Source organism: Aedes aegypti, chromosome 2 (genome assembly GCF_002204515.2).
Source record: "Aedes aegypti strain LVP_AGWG chromosome 2, AaegL5.0 Primary Assembly, whole genome shotgun sequence".
Classification (NCBI taxonomy): Eukaryota; Metazoa; Arthropoda; class Insecta; order Diptera; family Culicidae; genus Aedes; species Aedes aegypti.
Window position 1 is genome coordinate 178948253 of NC_035108.1, and position 18069 is coordinate 178966321.

The following is an 18069-nucleotide window of genomic DNA, read 5'->3' on the forward strand; positions in this document are numbered from 1 at the left end:
AACACGTCGGAACACTTCAGGAATATAAGTATGAGCGATTTTTTAATATCCTATAGCCCATTCTCGAGCCATTTCGTGACATACAAACACCATTCCATTTTTATTTATATAGAAGATTAACTAAATATTTAGTTTGATTTGTTCTTCGTGTTTGCAGCGATCTACTGCCAGAGACACCTAAAAAGTAAACCGTTAAAGCTTATTTATTGTGATATACTGAACAATATTATTGATATCTACTAGTTTATGTATGGTGTTATATCGTCTCCTTAGTGCTACAACTAGATAACTTGAAAATCAATTTTTGGAGATGTACCACTTTGAAAACACGACCGTTTTACAAGTTGATGGTTAATCTCAGAGAATATGAATGAAAATAAATTTCACCTTGTGTATTCTGAGTCACATGCTTTTGAGTTGTGGATGTTTTGCAGATATAATTAAGAATGATGCTATGACATATTGAAGTCAAGTAATTTTCAAATTTCGAGTTGTCTAATTGTAGCATCACAGGGACGATATTGTCACATGTGTGTATAATTGGGTAAGTATAACTTATTTATCGGAGTATTGTTCAACCTTTAATCTCACAACCGCTTCCAGAAATAGTGACTTTTACGCTACTTCTCATAATATCTCAGATTCCTTTTGTTCAAGTTCCCCAGGAAGAAGTTTGATTCATCTGTGAAATTTACATATTGTTATACAATATCAAAGGTTTATTTATTTTGCAGATAATGTTTTCCGGAAAATTTAACGTTTCCCATCGATATCACGCAAATGACGAATGGGTCAAAGGATTGTTTAAACGGACTACATTGAAAGCTGCCTATAAAATGAATTACTAATTTGTTAATGATTGCAGCAGTATGTAGCAATATCTATCTATGTATAAATAAAAATGGAGCGGTGTTTGTATGTCACGGAATGGCTTCCGAACGGGGCAACCGATTTGAATGATTATTTATCCGTTTTGTTCATCAAGTGTTCCGACGGGTTTGTGTGTATAAAATATCCAGGGTATTCACCGGGAAAGTCGGTAATACGAGCGTGAACGGAACTGTCATTTGGGACGATCCATAGCGTTTTTCAACTAGTAAAAACAATAAATTTATGTTCTTCAATTCCTTTTTTTTGTATTAAAATATTTAAAATGAAAGCAAAGCAGGATTTCATACAAAAACATTGCTGAAAACAAATAAGAGATAACTTTGTTCCAAAATGAAATTGTGGTCCTTCAAACCGCTTTTCTAAGTTTAAAACAATCTAAAATATTGATTGTTTTTACTGCTGTCAAATCGAACAACATACAGTGAAACCTCCATGAGTCGATATTGAAGGGACCATCGACTCATGGAAATATCGAGCAATGGAACAGCAATCCTTTGGAAAGCTGCTTCAAGGGACCATCATAGTAACCATGAAATTTTCTTTTTAGTATGGTTCCATGAGTCGATATCGAGTCATGGAACATCGACTCATGGAGGTATCACTGTATTTCAATTTTTTTTGTTGTTTGGAAATCAAACGTCAAAAACCACCTAGAATTTTATTCTACCACGGCACAAAGTAAAATCAAAATAAGAACATGTTTGTGCAAATTTCAACCAAAGATTTTGTTTGAAATGAAACGAAGATTAGTTGTTTCTACCCTTTTTTTCTACATGATTTTAATGAAAAGGGTGAAATTATATCAACCCCTTTCAATGTCATCATTTAACAGTTTGAGATTTTTACTCAAGATCATTCAAAGAACAAAGATTAATATACAATTTTGATAAGATTGACTTTCAAGAATTGAATTGTCTACGTTAGGAATCATCATAATTGTGCAGCATTCATTTACATAGATCGTTTGACTGTGTGTAGACCGCTGAATATAAAGGCTTCTGCTTTATTAACCATGCCCTCCGAGCGTAGTCTACGCACATGGTAATTTGACCCAACAGACATTCAAATATCACATAAGTAGGCTGTGACCAACATCGCACCAAAGAAACAGTCCCTCTCCCTTTTCAGACTTGATAGTGTTCACACGAATAAGCAACAGTACTGCTTGAAGTTAATCATTGGCCCCAGTTGATCCCTTTTCCAAGGATACAGATGCACAATTAGTGATCCTTTATAGAGAGATAAGCGGAAGTAAAATGGAATGATTTGGCAACAGACTAGCAGTGCTGATTTTGCTCAACGTCGAGAATAATATTGTAACACGAACATGACTTCCTCATTGCTAAAAAGTGTATTTTGTTTTGTTATAGATCTAAACAGTCGAAAAAAACGAACAAATGAAAATCGCATTGACAAAAATTTAAGAATGAAAAATATTTCATATTTTTGATTCATGCAAAATTACTTTTATCGAAATAATTTCAAGCGGATTACATTACTCCTCAAGAAAAGTTCAAAACAAACATAACGCATGTTCGTTTGGCTCACACTTTGACAGCTCTCGCTGCTCGATTGGCTCACACTTTGACAGAAATGTCAGCTTCTGCGAATCTCTCTTATAAAGGATTACTAGTTTGGATATGAAATATTACTACACTCAAAAAAATCCAAACGTCATTGCTACGTGAAAAATCATTAAAAAATCATTTTGCCTCCACTTCATCTGACTAAGATAAAGATCACTGAGCCATTCATAACCACCAAATAGTGACTCGGTAATTGTCACTGAAGTTACCTATCGCACTTACGTGAAATTCGTAGGTGCCTAAGTTCATTTTGACATCTGCATATTGTACGTACATTCGGTGTTGAGCGCAAATCCTAAGACGGCGCCCGCTTGATTTTTGAAGAACTTCAGAAGCTGCTGAACTTTAAACCCTGTGTTAGATTTATTTCAAAGTAAATATGCTTTGAATACCGAAGAATCCCTGCAATACTTCATAGTTTATACCTGATTTATATCCTCTATCAATTATAGCACGCGAAAGCTACAACAAGACAGAACATACTCACAACATTAGGGAAACAGGATTCAAAATGCTCAGATTGAATATAAAAATATCACATTCTTTTAGATTTGTTTACATTTTCCAATTGGGAATTAGTTTTCTTCCAAAGCCTATTAGAGATAAGGTTGGTCTTTATTCCAGTTAAATTTAATGCAAAACCATCTAGGTCTTATTGAAACGCTTCGTAAAGGCTACCGGAAAATCCACGTAGCTCATACGTGTAGCGCCGGTGGAATGGACGAAGTTCAAAAGTTCATGCGTTCATTCTGGGCACGTAAGAGCTACGTGGAAAGTGCGATGGGAAAAAAAACCACGTATGTTTTCACGTAACAATGACGTTTGGATTATTTTGAGTGTAATTTCCAAATAAATTTAATTTTTAACATCCGTTTAAGCTGAAAACTTAATCGATTGGTCACAAGCTGGTGATCACAGCATTTCGCTTTTTTTATTTTTCTAATTTTACGCCGGCTGCTCGCTTGCAGGGCTGTCAGATACGTTGATGGTTACGTACGACATCAAGCAATCTGATTTAGTCGAAGGGGAAAAGACTCAAATTGAAGTAGCGGTTACTGGCAACAACGTCTTATCAATTATGATTTCACTATTACCAACAAATAGGAGAATATTTTTGGTGTACCACTACTTTTATATAGTATTCAAAGGGGCCCAGATAGCCGTAGCGGTAAACGCGCAGCTATTCAGCATGACCATGCTGAGGGTCGTGGGTTCGAATCCCGCTGGTCGAGGATCTTTTCGTAAAGGAAATTTTCTCGATTCCCAGGGCATAGAGTATCTTCGTACCTGCCACACGATATACACATGCAAAAATGGTCAATCGGCAAAGAAAGCTCTCAGTTAATAACTGTGGAAGTGCTCATAAGAACACTAATCTGAGAAGCAGGCTTTGTCCCAGTTGGGACGTAACGCCAGAAAGAAGAAGAAGTGGATTCAAAGGAGTTTCACCTTAAACGGATTCGGTTCTCCAGATTTGTGCTCCTGAAAATTTGAAGTTTGGCTTCGATTCATCTTCACCTTAACGTCACGTAAACTTATTACTAACAATCATTATTCGAGTCAGGGAAGTAATTAGTAAGCAGTCAATTATTTTTAAGTCGAAAATTAAAGAAAAACATGTCACGTCAAATTTGAGTAATACAATTTTTAAAGCCTCCTCCCCTTATGTAACTATTTGTGTATGGATGGAAACCGTATATCTATAGATGATTCCAAGCGTAATCCACAATTCTCCCACCTCTTTTAAATCGAGACGTAATTTATGGATGTTTCCCAATTTTCTGACAGAAGTCAGACTGATTTATTGGAAATGTTTGTTTTACCCTATACCCCCTTTTACTTTGTGTTTTACTAAAACCGCTAAGAAAAACAGTGCAATTTCGACTTACCGTGAACATCATTTTGGTTATTTTAGGATGTACTTTGTAGCTAAACTAAACTTCAAACTTTCTTCTCCTTAATTTCCATCGAGTTGTTATAAAAAACGAAAAATCTTCGTTCGGTTCTCTTCTACTGCTTCGCGCTCACTTGCTGCTGATAATAACACTGTATTTTGTTCAAATCCGATGTACATCCACCGGTTAGACCATAGTTCACTCGAGAAGCAACTCTAAAGAATGATATGCGATCGGTTTTCACAGTAAATCACTATTTTCTCGAACACGAAAACATTTTCATCAAACTTTTGCGGCACATGCAAAATGGCGTTTTATCGTTTTGGCGACGGAGAATTTTTTTTTTGTTTTTGACAACGACGATCTTTGTTGACAGAAATTGAACAGGGTCGCATCGAGGCACCGCGGGGTTTTGACATCTTCAGAAATGTCAAACACTGACCACACTGGAAACAAAATATCCCAAAGGGCCCATTCACAAATTTCATAACGCTACACGGAGAAAATTGAAAATACTAGTTAGTATTTGATATATTATTTTTCTAATATAATCCTCTTCTAATCATTGAGAATTCTAAAAATTAATCATCGAAATATTTTATTTTATACTTCATCATGCATATTCATGATTTAATTTTTGTTGTGCTTATGAAAAGAAACACGCTACTCTTAATACTTATCCAAAATAGAATCTCTTTTCGTTCGGCTGAAAATGTCTTCGCGGCCTTCTATAAATAGTATTGTGCATCCCGATAAAATTCAGAAAAAGAACTTCGCTCAATTTCCTCTTCTTTATCAACGAACTTAAGGTAACACACGATAGACTCATCGTGGCATCCATGAACAATCTATGTTCAAACTATCGTTGAAAAGAAAATATTTCTGTTTTATATCATATCGATCATTCGGTGATCTATCCGGATCATATGCTTGCTAACAACAGGCATGTTGATACACTTTCAGTTCATCTATGTCCGGTAGAACCGATATCACATCCCCAAAACTACAAAATTGATCATCATTTATGGATAGCAAACAGTTGCACCTTAAGCACCGCCAACACATTTTCAATCGGAAGGATTTTGGCGCGCTCGAACTGACAAATCCTCCGTTGTGGTGAAACTTCTTCCGTCGACGTGATGTTGGATAGTTTTCTAAAACAGTCGAGATAAAAGCAAAGCCGGCAGAGCAATGACAGTTAGTTCGTTCAAAACTTCGCTTCGGAAGTCCAACCGGCGAACTCCAGATTGGTGCTGCGAAGTCAATAAGTGTTGTTTAATCCCAATTTTTTTGTGATAGTCTGCAGTTTTTCAAGTGAAAATTGTTAGAAGTAAGCAGGAACGTGAACCATTTTCTATAAAACATCATATTTCGGAATGGATCACCAGTCACCGCCTTATTCCATTATATTCGCGAATCGTGTCCAGCCATCCTCTGAAAATCCATTCGAACTTCCATTCCAGAGAAGATGCCACAGGAAGCGGTGAAATATAGCAGCTATGAGGTAAGTTCGTTTGTTGCATGTGTTTAGTAATCAATACATGAAACTTATTCAACTTATTTTGTAGCAGAGCACCACCCGGTTCGTTGTGAGCAAGTCGGAAACGAATGCGACAAGAATATGGACAATATTGATCTTGAACGAAGCTGGAAGATGAATTGACGATGAGCAACAGAGGCAGTTGTCTATAGATATATATAATATAAAATTGAAATAAATATATAGATGAGTTACGCACAAAACAACACCTTCTCACATATTGTTTTGCTTTTGTTTATAGTATTCAAAAATGGCTAATTATCCCGTGTGATGGATTTTAAACTTTTATGCATTAAATGGCATAATTCCCAAAAAATCATTATCTTATATACAATTCGTTTATACTAGCCAAGCTTAATGCGCCAAAATGCACCGCAATGAGTGAATAGACCGAATATGGTTTTAGAATGGTATTTAAGCTATCTAGCTTATATTTTTTTTAGCGTGTAGAGGGGGTGGGTGGGTGCAAGGTATCTATAAGGGAGGTACTTCAATGTGTCAGAATGTTGAATTCGCCATTTTGAAATACCAGGTGACAGCTGGCGAGTTTGTTTTGGTTTGAGGGTGTTAACTCAAGACGTACCTCCAAACATTTTTCACAGCCACACTCCATCTCGTTTCGTTCGGCTTTTCATTTCACTAGTCATAGAAGAAATGTAGCATTCTACTAGCTTTTCCTCACTTTAATAAATAAAACACTTGCAATTTTACATCCTCTAAAACACACGAAGAAGGTAAACGTTACTCAGAAATGCGGGAGAAAATTTTCACTTACCAGTAGGATTTGTTTTCTGTGGTAAACAGTCCCTAACATTTCCATAGAAACGATACATGAAAACATACTCGCCAGCAAGCCAGGTCACCAGCTGTCACTTTCACCTCCCCTGTAGCTGACCTCACTTCATACCCACTGACTGCTTAGATCACTGAACCTCCCTTCAATCAATCTTGGGTGGGTGTCCTCACGATGTTACGGCCCATACAAAAATTTAATAATATTCATACAAAAAGCGTTACAAGGAGGTGGGTGGGTGCCCAAAATGGCCAATTTCAGCGTTATGAAATAAATGAATGAGCCCAAACCTGAACAAACATCAAAAAATGGCCTATAGGCCTATACACATGACGTCTCAAATCAGCTGATGGGGAAGCACTTTGACATTTCTTCTATGAAAATGATAGGCCCGTGTTATCACCGGTCCTTCACCGATGTAAACAAATGCATAGACAGATCTGTCACATGAAAAGGCCTATTCACTAGGGTGCGTAAATTTTTACCCTTTGTAAAAAACGCGACCGCACTGAAAAATGGGTGAAAAAATACCCATTTTGGGAATGGTGAACGGTGCACGGTTAAAATATGAAAAATACTATTTACACGGTAAGACAGTTTACCCATAATCGCCGAAAAGTGCAAACACTCATTTTATGGGTAAACTAGGCTCTACTCATAAATAGGTAAACTTACAATACCCAGTTATGGGTATTTTATTATGAGAGGAAATTTACAAGGCAACGCGGATCTACTCAAATCTGAGTTGTTTCAACGCTAAACCTAGGGGAACGACACTAATCAATTTCGTTTAAATTTTCGTGCGATACGACCCTATTTCATTTGATTTCCCAGGTTATCCACAGATTAAATCCATTTTATTAGATTTTATCGATTTTCAAGGTTTTTAATAATTTTTATTCATTTTGTGTATTCTGCTGAGTAATTTTCACAGTAAATTGATAATAATCGATAAAATCCGAAATTATCCCAAAAATCTCAATAATGAGCTACATGCGATTGAAAATCAAAATCTTTGCTTTGTCTGTGTCGGCGTCTTCGCATCAGTCGTGAAAATTGACGTTTTTTCCCCCACGATAGTAAACAAGTGCCAGTGGCCGCTGCAGTCGCAGCGTAGCACGAAAACCCTTTGTTGGTATGCTAGCCTGGCAATATGCAAAACTTCGCCGATTCAGATCACAACTTTATTCCTAGTCCTGGTTACCACAACGTTCTAGTAGATCCGGACTTCAAGTTGTTGTATGAAGCGGAAGTGAGATTACTCTCTAGTGTAACTTGGGGGCATGCTACGACAAGCAGAGCTTGCTAAAACAGATTTTGATATGGGGTAAACAGGTATAATACGGGGTCTTCCTAAGCCGAGTGGTTAGAGTCCGCGGCTACATAGCAAAGCTATGCTGAAGGTGACTGGGTTCGATTCCCGGTCGGTCCAGGATCTTTTCGCAATGGAAATTTCCTTGAGTTCCCTGGGCATAGAGTATCATCGTACCTGCCATACGATATACGAATGCGAAAATGGCAACTTTGGCAAAGAGAGCTCTCAGTTTATAACTGTGGAAGTGCTCATTGAACACTAAGCTGAGAAGCATGCTCTGTCCCAGTGAGCACGTAATGCCAAGAAGAAAAAGAAGAAGAAGAGGTATAATACGCCCCCTTTAGGAAAAACTGCTCTATCGCAGTATCAAATGCATTACTTATATGCATGTAATTTTTTCTTGCCAGGTAGCTTCTGAAAAGGGTACAAGACCCGTAGAGAAAAGTTCCACAGCAAACCAATATTTCAAAGCACATCTTTGTTATTTTTAGGGTACATTCACAAATTTCAGAACACCAAAAATTACCATATTGGACACCCAACCACCCCCTCGTAACGTTATTTTGTATGAATATTCCACGAATTTTGTGGCCAGGAACATTCCTAGTACTCCCACCCACCCCTTTCAGCGTTATGAAATTTGTGAACAGGCCCTTATGAGCTCTCGCTGAGCGGTGTCACGAACACATGCGCAAATCTGCTGGTTGAAAATGCTGCCATTTGATTTTGCTGGGAACAGCTGATCTTTGTTTATATTTTCCACCAGCAATTTTTAAGTAGTGTTGGTGGCATGTACCGTGTATGTACACGAGCGCAGAATCCACTATTTGGAAGAGAATTCAGAACCAAGGCTTTTTTCTACCATTACTAGCAACTTATACCGCTAACCTCATAGAGTAGAAGCATTAACCTAAGAATGCTAATGTCGCTGCTGTTCGTGTTACCAACATCTAGTTTGCCACGAACTGACAGCCTGAGTACCGGGCATCAAAGTGTCAAATTAATTATAAAAACAAAAACAACGACAAGGCATTGAACAAACAATGGAAAACCATAATTAAAGGTAAGAATAATTAAAATCAGTTTTGTGACAACAACGCTACTAGCGTTCTACTACTAACATTTATATCCAGCTTTTTAAAAGCGCTAATGGCTGGCGCAAATAGGCTCTCTTTCTGGCAGGTATCATTCGATTTGACGTTTGGCTTGGGTCGTTTTATATTGAACGGACCCAAGCCAAACGTCAAATCGACTGATCCCTACCAGAAAGAGAGCCTTCTTGCGGCAGCCATTAACGCTCGTAAAAAGCTGGATTCCTCATAGCGACTAGCGTCCAGAACAACTCTCAAAAAATCATCATTGATAAGGGGCCCAGATAGCCGTTGCAGTAAACGCGCAGCTATCCAGCTTTTTACGAGCGCCAATGGCTGCCGCAAATAGCCTCGCTTTCTGGTAGGGGTCAAACGATATGACATTTGGCTTGGATCCGTTCAATAGAAATGACCCAAGCCAAACGTCAAAAAGCCCCATCCCTACCAGAAAGTGAGCCTCGTTATGGCAGCCATTAGCGGTTTTAAAAAGCTGGATTCAGCAAGACCTGATACGAGACTCGCGAAGACGGTCTTCTTTTTCTGTGATTGCTGAGTTTTTTTCTTATTCCACTTTGTGTTTATACCAATTATGCGCATGCTGTTCAAATCCTCACATGAACCTCTCAGCAAAATATGATTGAGTTTGCAACACATCGAATCATAAATAGCCGTTTGAGTGAAATTTCATGCCAGCAAACGTAGCAGACATTTGAAATAATTAATCTTCTGCTTAGATTTATCAGTAACTTTGGAAAAAACTGCTCCGCCGACTGAGGGTTTTAATAACAGTTTACTTTGAACACAATACTTTCCACTTTTTCAGCCATAAAAACGGTGGGCTGCATTTGACGTTTCGTGAGAGGGGAATCTGGGCTGCATATGACGTTGATATTTTTCCTCTTCGCGAGTCTCTCTCAGAGCAAAACCAAGCTGAGGGTCGTGGGTTCGAATCCCACCGGTGGAGGATCTTTTCGGGTTGGAAATTTTCTCGACTTCCCAGGGCATAGAGTATCATCGTACCTGCCACACGATATACGCATGCAAAAATGGTCATTGGCATAGAGCTCTCAGTTAATAACTGTGGAAGTGCTCATAAGAACACTAAGCTTAGAAGCAGGCTCTATCCCAGTGGGGACGTAACGCCAGAAAGAAGAAGAAGGAAACACATTCGGGCTATGCTTGAGACTCTTGTTTGAAAACTACCTATTTGTTCGATGGCACATCCATTCCGTTATAACTAGCAGCAGGGGCGGACTGATTTTCCACGGTCTGCTGTTGCCGTTTGTCGTTCAAGAAGTTGAGGTACTGGGTCAGGCGGAGGACGGTAATCAACGTGACGAAGTACTCCTTGACATCTTCATTGCGGATTTCACCTGCTTGGACACAGTGCGGTAGACGCGGCAGGCAACTTTGTTGGAAAGGCGTCCTACGCTCTGAACGGTGTGCAGGGCTGGATATTCTTAACCGAGATTGGAGCGTCATCATCTGAATCGCGTGATTGATGAAAACGATGAAAACACAGAGTGGAAGAAGAAAAAAAACTCAGCAATCACAGAAAAATAAGACCGTCTCCGCGAGTCTCGTCTCAGGTCATCATCTTCATCGTCGCCTTCGCACTTCGGGAAGTAGTAGTCCAGCTGAGCGGTGATGTCCACGCCGTTCCCGGTGATGCTTCCGTACTGGGAGGCTAGTACTTCGTTGGCTTTCTTCCAGGAGAGCTCATTCAGAGAGGCGGGCTTCTGCTGGGAGGCCTGTTGCAGTTCACACACCTTCTCGGTGTTTGACCTTGCCGAGGACCTTGGGCGGTCGAACTTGTGCACTAGCGGGTGGAGATGCTGGCACGGTGGACCACATCCTCGGTCGTTCCGAAGGCCCAGCTCAGAAAGGGATTGTAGTTTTTCACGCGTCCGTAGACATTTTGCGTTTTCTGCGAAGTAACGTCCATAGTGGGCAGTTTGAGCATACACTGAGGAAACGGGACGTATGAGGTACATAAGAATTTCTTATGGAATAACGACATAAGAAGTATTTTGTTCTTCATTCGAGAATCTTATAACATTCCACAACAGACTTATGAAATAACACTCATTACATAGACAGATATAATTCCATAAGAAACTCTTTTCGGATATCAAACGCATTGATCATTGGCATTCATAAGACAATCTAATGGAGTACGATTTTCTTAACAATTTCATACGGAAATCTTATGGATTACGTGGAGAGATGCTAATAACAAAATATTCACGATTGAGATTCATAAGCGCGCGTATGACAATGATTAATAACACTTGTGAAAAACAGTCGACTTCCTATCAAAAACCACGTAAGAATTTCATACGAAATTCTTTTGGAATAAAGACATAAGAAGCATCTAATGAGACTCATAAGAAAAACTTGTGAACTTCCATCGATCATTGCGTTCATAATACAAATAGGTATAATATCATACACAGCAAAAAAATATGTAATATGACTCGATGTAATAATGCCGACGTAATGAAAAATCAATGTAATCACAAATTTCAGATGCATAATAACATCAACTGCGGTGTGATATCACATTGCCCTTAAATTACATTGAAATGACATCATCACTCAGCAGTACGTTGGTCTTGTGTAATATTTACATATGAAACACGAACAATATTACACATAAACAGCTGCAACCACATCATTCCGACATGGTTTAGTGATATTACACAAAACCGATGTTATTTCACATTCCATCTCAATGCGATAATAAATCTCGCAACACTGTCCGCATGTTGTTGTTTGATAGTCGAGAAACGACGGCGCCATTTGTTTTTTGGAGCTGTTCGCGTTTAAATCTGTGTTTAAGTGGTTTTATCACAAAAATTTGATAATAAAATTGAAAAAATAGTGACTCAGGCCATGATTACGTGTATTAATTGTGGTAAGTATGGGTTTCAGTGAAAAAGTAAACCATACGACGGGATCAGAATTTCGATCGTCCGGTGGTTAAAATGAAATAACCCAGCGGTCGTTGGAGCGAAATGCACCAAAAACTAACATGATTTTTTTTCTTACATTAAATTTTAACAGGACCAGGAAGAAGCTGCATTCATCCGGTGCTAGGCTGACCATCTACGTTAGCACCAGCGGCAACAACACAGTTGGAAGGGAGCCGTGCCAGCAATCCGGACAGATTAACCACACATGTGTCCCCGGAGTACATATTCATTATGATGCCACCGCTTTCACAGCCCATTCAGGATCTTCCGCCAGTGCAATAAGTCTGGCCAGGGGCAACTATATGCAGGTGACATTATCTACGAATCGATTGCGGATTGCGTCGGAGAATCTGTTCGACCTGTTTTGCACCGTCGGTGTGGTGATCGCTTCCGATCCGCGCTACACGATGGCTTTCTAGTGAAGCTGGCCTTGCAATCGACGTATATTTTTTGGCGAGAAGCAGAAGGATGTCGCAATTTCAAGGAGCTGGAAAATCACAGGCCGGAACGGATGGTTCTACCCGGGGTAGGCGTTCCACATAACGATTTAGTGCGTTGCCTATGTGCAACCTAATGAACCTAATTCCAGCGATGAGGGTAATTATTCATGTTAATCTCTCCCTTAACATCTACTTTTATCTAGCGTTACGATCAATTTAGGTCTTACCCTACTTCTCAGCTTAGTGTGCTATGGGCTCTACATTCCTTGTTAATTATTAGTCAGGTCTCCTATTAGACTATTTGTGGCCTTCCTTAGCCGAGTGGTTAGAGTCAGCGGCTACAAAGCTATTGGAGGGGTAAATTAGCAGAGAGAACAGTAAAACACGTCTTTACAGGTCGAGGCAAAATACTTGAATGAGCTTTATTCATTTCCTTCTTTCATTCACTTTTGAGCTTCATTCAGTCAGCTCCTTTTACACTCGATTGGCGCGCGATGCTGAATGACGCAGGGCTGCCATCACTCCTCCTCATCGCGCAGAGATCGCAATCCAATCCTCTCGCGTATGTCCTCCAATTTTACCCTGTTCAGCGGTTTCGTAAAAATGTCCGCCAACATATCCGCCGATGGGCAATAAGTTACATTTACGTTGTCGTTTTCAGCCAAATCCTTCACGAAGTGGTATTTGGTGTCCACGTGCTTCGAACGCTTCAGTCCTGCATTCTGCTCCAACATCTTGATGCAACTTTGGTTGTCTTCGAAGATCTGTACTGGTTCCTGTACAGGCTCCCCGAAGTCCTTCAATAGTTTTTTCAGCCAAAGCAGCTCCCGACAACTTTCAGCTAACGAAATGTACTCCGCTTCCGTCGATGAAAGTGCCACACACGATTGCTTTCTGGCACACCATGAAATCGGGCCACCACCCAGTTGAAACAGGTAGCCCGAATTCGATTTTCGGTCCTTAACATTTCCGGCCCAGTCTGCGTCCGCGTATCCTCGAAGTTCTTGTCTGTTTACAGCCAATTCCAACTTCAAATCACTCGTAGACTTCAGGTAGCGCAGAACCCGTTTTGCTTCCGTCCAATCCGCATTCGTTGGCTTGCTTACCTGCCTTCCAAGAATGGATGTACTAATAGCGATGTCTGGCCGGGTATTTACTGATAGATACAGCAAACCACCGACAAGGCTCTGGAACTTCTCATTGTTTGGTAGACTCTCCAGCTCCTCCTTTTGCTGTAGGTATCCGACGTCCATAGGAATCCTTGATCCCTTAGCATCCGCAAGTCCGAACTGTGCAACCAACTTGTCGATATAAGCCTTTTGGTCCAAGCAGTAGGCGTTGTTCTTCCGCGTCACTCTTATTCCCAAAAAATGTTTCACTTCACCAAGTGTTGTAATCTGGAACTCGCTAGCTAAAGCCTTCACAACTCCTTCGTAGTCTTCATCACGTGATGTAGCGATTAGCATATCATCCACATACACCAGGATATACACTGTGCCGCCGCTCGTCTTCCGCACATATAAGCACGGGTCAGCATCCGCCTGCCGGAATCCCAGTCGCTTCATAACATCATTCAGCTTTTGGTTCCAAACCCTGGCTGATTGCTTCAAACCATATAGGCTCTTACGCAAACGACACACCTGTCCTTTTTCAACTCGTAGTCCGGGTGGTACCCGCATATAAATGGTCTCCTTGAGATCGCCATTCAAATATGCAGTTTTCACGTCAACGTGCCTGACCTGCATCTCATCTCGTCCAGCGATGGTCAGCAGTGTACGAAGCGTGACTTGCTTCGCGACTGGGGCGAATACCTCGTCGTAGTCCAGGCCATATCGTTGCGTGAAACCTTGCGCTACTAATCTCGCTTTATATCGTACTAGTTTACCTTGCTCATCCTGCTTCTTCTTATAGATCCAGCGGCATCCGATGGTCTTGCTTCCTGGCGGCAACGACGTCAAGTCCCAGGCCTTGCACTCCCGCAATGACTTCAGCTCGTCGTTCATGGCAGCCTTCCAATGGCCATTCTCAGGATCACTCACTGCCTCTTGGTAGCTTCGGGGTTCACACTGCTGACTCCGAGCCAGTTTACCATCCGCCACGTAACGTTCAGGTGGAATACCTTTCGTTGACCTTCCAGACCGACGAGGTGTAACGGCGAATTGCTCCTCCTGCAAATGCCTCTGGATCGAAACTAGTTCGTCGTCCTGTCGAGAGACAACACTGCCATTGGCATCTTCATATAAACTCCGATCTGCTGGATTTTCAAAACCAATATCCAAATTGTCGCAAGATTCTTCTTCAAAACCACGGAATTCTTCCTCATCGTCACTATCTGCGTCCGGCTCATCTTCGGAATCTTCATCGGACTCGTCCGACTCTTCATGCTCCATGTTGCTGGACGGTTTCACCGGAGGCACCACGAAAATTTCGTCATCGACTGCATCCGGAATCTCTCGATCACTTGACGGCAAGAAACGAGCATCACGACTGAAAACGATTTCGTTTGTCTTCAAGTCGATGAAACGCCACGCTTTATGCTGCTGGGAGTACCCAACAAACGTCAATTTTGTCGCCTTCGATTGCAGCTTCGTCCGCTTTTCCTTCGGGATGTGCACATAAGCTTCCGAACCAAAAATCTGGATCATGCTCATGTCCGGCTTCGTACCGTGCCAAATCTCGTAAGGCGTCTGCTGCACCGGTTTCGTTGGCAACATATTCTGCAGATGATTGGCCGTGTTAACCGCCTCGGCCCAGTAACGATAATGCAACCCAGAATCGATGATCATACACCGTGCCATCTCCACCAGCGAACGATTTTTGCGCTCCGCAACTCCGTTCTGCTGTGGCGTGTATGCTGTCGTAAACTGCTGCTGAATTCCTTCCTGCTTGAGAAACTTGACCAACTCTGCGCTGCGGTACTCTCCTCCTTGATCCGATCTGATGATCTTCGGGGGTCTACCAAACTGCGTTTTCATCAAACGTACGAAATCTCGGATAACGTCTACGGTATCCGACTTCTTCCTAAGAATGTATAGAGTGGTAAAGCGGCTGTAGTCGTCGATCAGCGAAAGAAAATACCGACGACCTCCAGGTGTGGCCGTTTTCATCGGCCCACACAAGTCACTGTGGATCAAATCCAACACCGCTTTCGACTTACGCCTCACTTTCTTAGGAAATGGTCGCCTTGCCATCTTTCCCTCCAAACAGGGTTCACAAGAATAACGAACAGAGCAGTGACATACCTTGATGCCTGTTGCCAAAGCTTTCCGCTCCAGATCCAGGATAGCTTGAGTATCACGATGTCCCAGCTTCCTGTGCCACTCGTGTATGCAGTTTTTCGTATGACACTGATCCGAAACTGCACTAGCACGTTCAACCATTTGAAGATGGAACAGACCCTTGCTTGACGGCGCAATAGCAGCAACCTTATCACCGTTCGCAATTCTACATCCGTTCTTGTCGAAGATTACGCTCGCTCCCTTCTGAACGAGCCTGCCAACGGACACGAGATTCATGTCGAGATCAGGGACGAAAAGCACTTCACTCAACAAAATTCGCGTTTCTGCGCCACCACCTCCGATGCAAAAAATCTGGCACAATCCGACGCCTTTCACCGCTGCGTGTTTACCGTCGGCAACCGTAACCGATTTCGGAGTGTCCATCCGCGGTTCATTGAACGACACGAAAAACTTCCGATTTGCGCACATATGCGAACTCGCACCGGAATCGACGATCCAGTCTTTCGCCGCGCACTCACTGGCAACAAACGCACTATTTCTCGGTTCTACGTTCACATCGGAATTGACGACACAACCATTCGTCACGCACTCTCTGGCAAGAAAAGTAAATTCTTCCGATCGCGACGTCGCAAGCTTCGCCTTCGCGAGCTTTTTCGACACTTTTCTCACTTCGCTGTGCCTGCTCACTGCTGAGCTACTGTCACCTTCTTCTTTCTTCTGCCTCAGCCACAAGCTGCAGTTTGCTTTCTTATGACCGGGCTTCTCGCAGAAAAAACACACTGAGTTTTTCTTCTTGTCTTCCGCTTTGAGAACAACCGAATCCACTACCGCCGGATCACGACGCTTGTGCACTTCGTTTATGATCTTCCCTTTCACAAGATGCATCGTTAGCTCATCATCGGCTCGGTTCTCTAGCGTCGTCGTCAAGGCATCGAACGAACCAGGCAAACTTCGAAACACTAAAACCACCTGGAGATCTTCGTCTAGTTTTGTTCCAGCATTAGCCAGCTTCTCGAACAAATCCTCAAACTCCATCAGGTGTTCTTCGATGTTGTCCCCGTCGTGGTACTCCATGTCGCAGATTCGCTTGAGCAAATGCACTTTGGTCGTAAGCGTCTTCTTCTGGTGCTGCTTTTCCAAATTGTCCCACACTGCTTTCGCGGAATTCGTATTCCGGATATGCCCGTGTTGACTTTTTGTCAGCAATAAACCGATCGTCGCGCGCGCTCTCTGGTCTCCCTCGTCCCAGGCAGCCAGTTCCGCGACGTTCGAACCCGAAGCAGCCACTTCCGGCTTCACTCCCGGCGAGACATACTTCCAAAGTCCTTCTCTCACTAACAAAAACTCGACTTCCAATTTCCACGAATCGTAATTATCGTTCGTTAACTTCGCGATACCAATTTTCTCCATTTTTGTTGAATTTAACACTTCCGGAAAAATTCCAACAAACGCGCCACGACTTGTCTGAACGTGTTCACTTTGCACAAAAACAAAATGGCTACTTCACAGGCCCATAACCTATTGGAGGGGTAAATTAGCAGAGAGAACAGTAAAACACGTCTTTACAGGTCGAGGCAAAATACTTGAATGAGCTTTATTCATTTCCTTCTTTCATTCACTTTTGAGCAGGGATGCCAGGTGATTTTTTCCAATGTCTTCCAATTGCACGGAAAAATGTCTTCCAATGTCTTCCACTTTGAAGTTTTCAATTATCATGGTAACTTAAGGGCAACTTAAACGGTGGACCATTTTTTGGTCCCAATTTATTCCAAATACGTCAAAATTAATTAGACCAGTAAACATAAACCAAACCGCCCGCGCATGCGGTGTTTTTTTTATCTGATCAATTTCAAACGTGATCACAAAAACAAACATGTTGGTGATGCTTGGAAGAAGCGAAATTGTAGCTCCGAAGGAATTCCAGGCGGAGTTCTGAACGCAATCCCAGGAGCTATTGCTATTGGAATTCCCCTGAGGAATTAATGGATAAAATACCCGGAGGAGTTCTTGGGGGACATCTTCGGAGGAATCTTTGAAATTCTCGGGGGGAAAATTCCCGGGTGAAATTCCCGGGCGAAATTTCCTGGGGAAATTCGCGAGGGAAATCCTCGGAGGAATTTCTGGAGGAAATGCCGAATAAATTTCTTAATAAAATTTGCAGACGAATTTCTGGACAAAATCCTCGAATGTATTGCTGTTGGAAAGCCCCTGAGAAATTCCTGGAGAAAGTCACCGGAGGAGTTCTTGGAGATATCTCCAGAGAAATTTTTGAAACCTTCGGAAGAATTCTTGGACGAAATCCCC

At 41.6% G+C, this 18069-nt stretch overlaps 1 protein-coding gene and 1 pseudogene across 2 annotated transcripts in view; both read right to left on the reverse strand.

The window, feature by feature from the left end:
- LOC23687946 (serine/arginine repetitive matrix protein 1) overlaps positions 1-4734 on the reverse strand; it is a 29138-nt gene extending 24404 nt beyond the window's left edge. For both annotated transcript variants that reach the window (XM_021843279.1, XM_021843278.1), the window contains exon 1: positions 4367-4734. In XM_021843279.1, the coding sequence (XP_021698971.1) occupies positions 4367-4378 (12 nt within the window). In that variant the 5' untranslated portion in view covers positions 4379-4734. The remainder of the gene's footprint in view (positions 1-4366) is intronic.
- A 5525-nt stretch (positions 4735-10259) lies between these two features.
- LOC110675443 lies at positions 10260-11074 on the reverse strand (annotated as a pseudogene).
- Positions 11075-18069: the final 6995 nt, after the last annotated feature.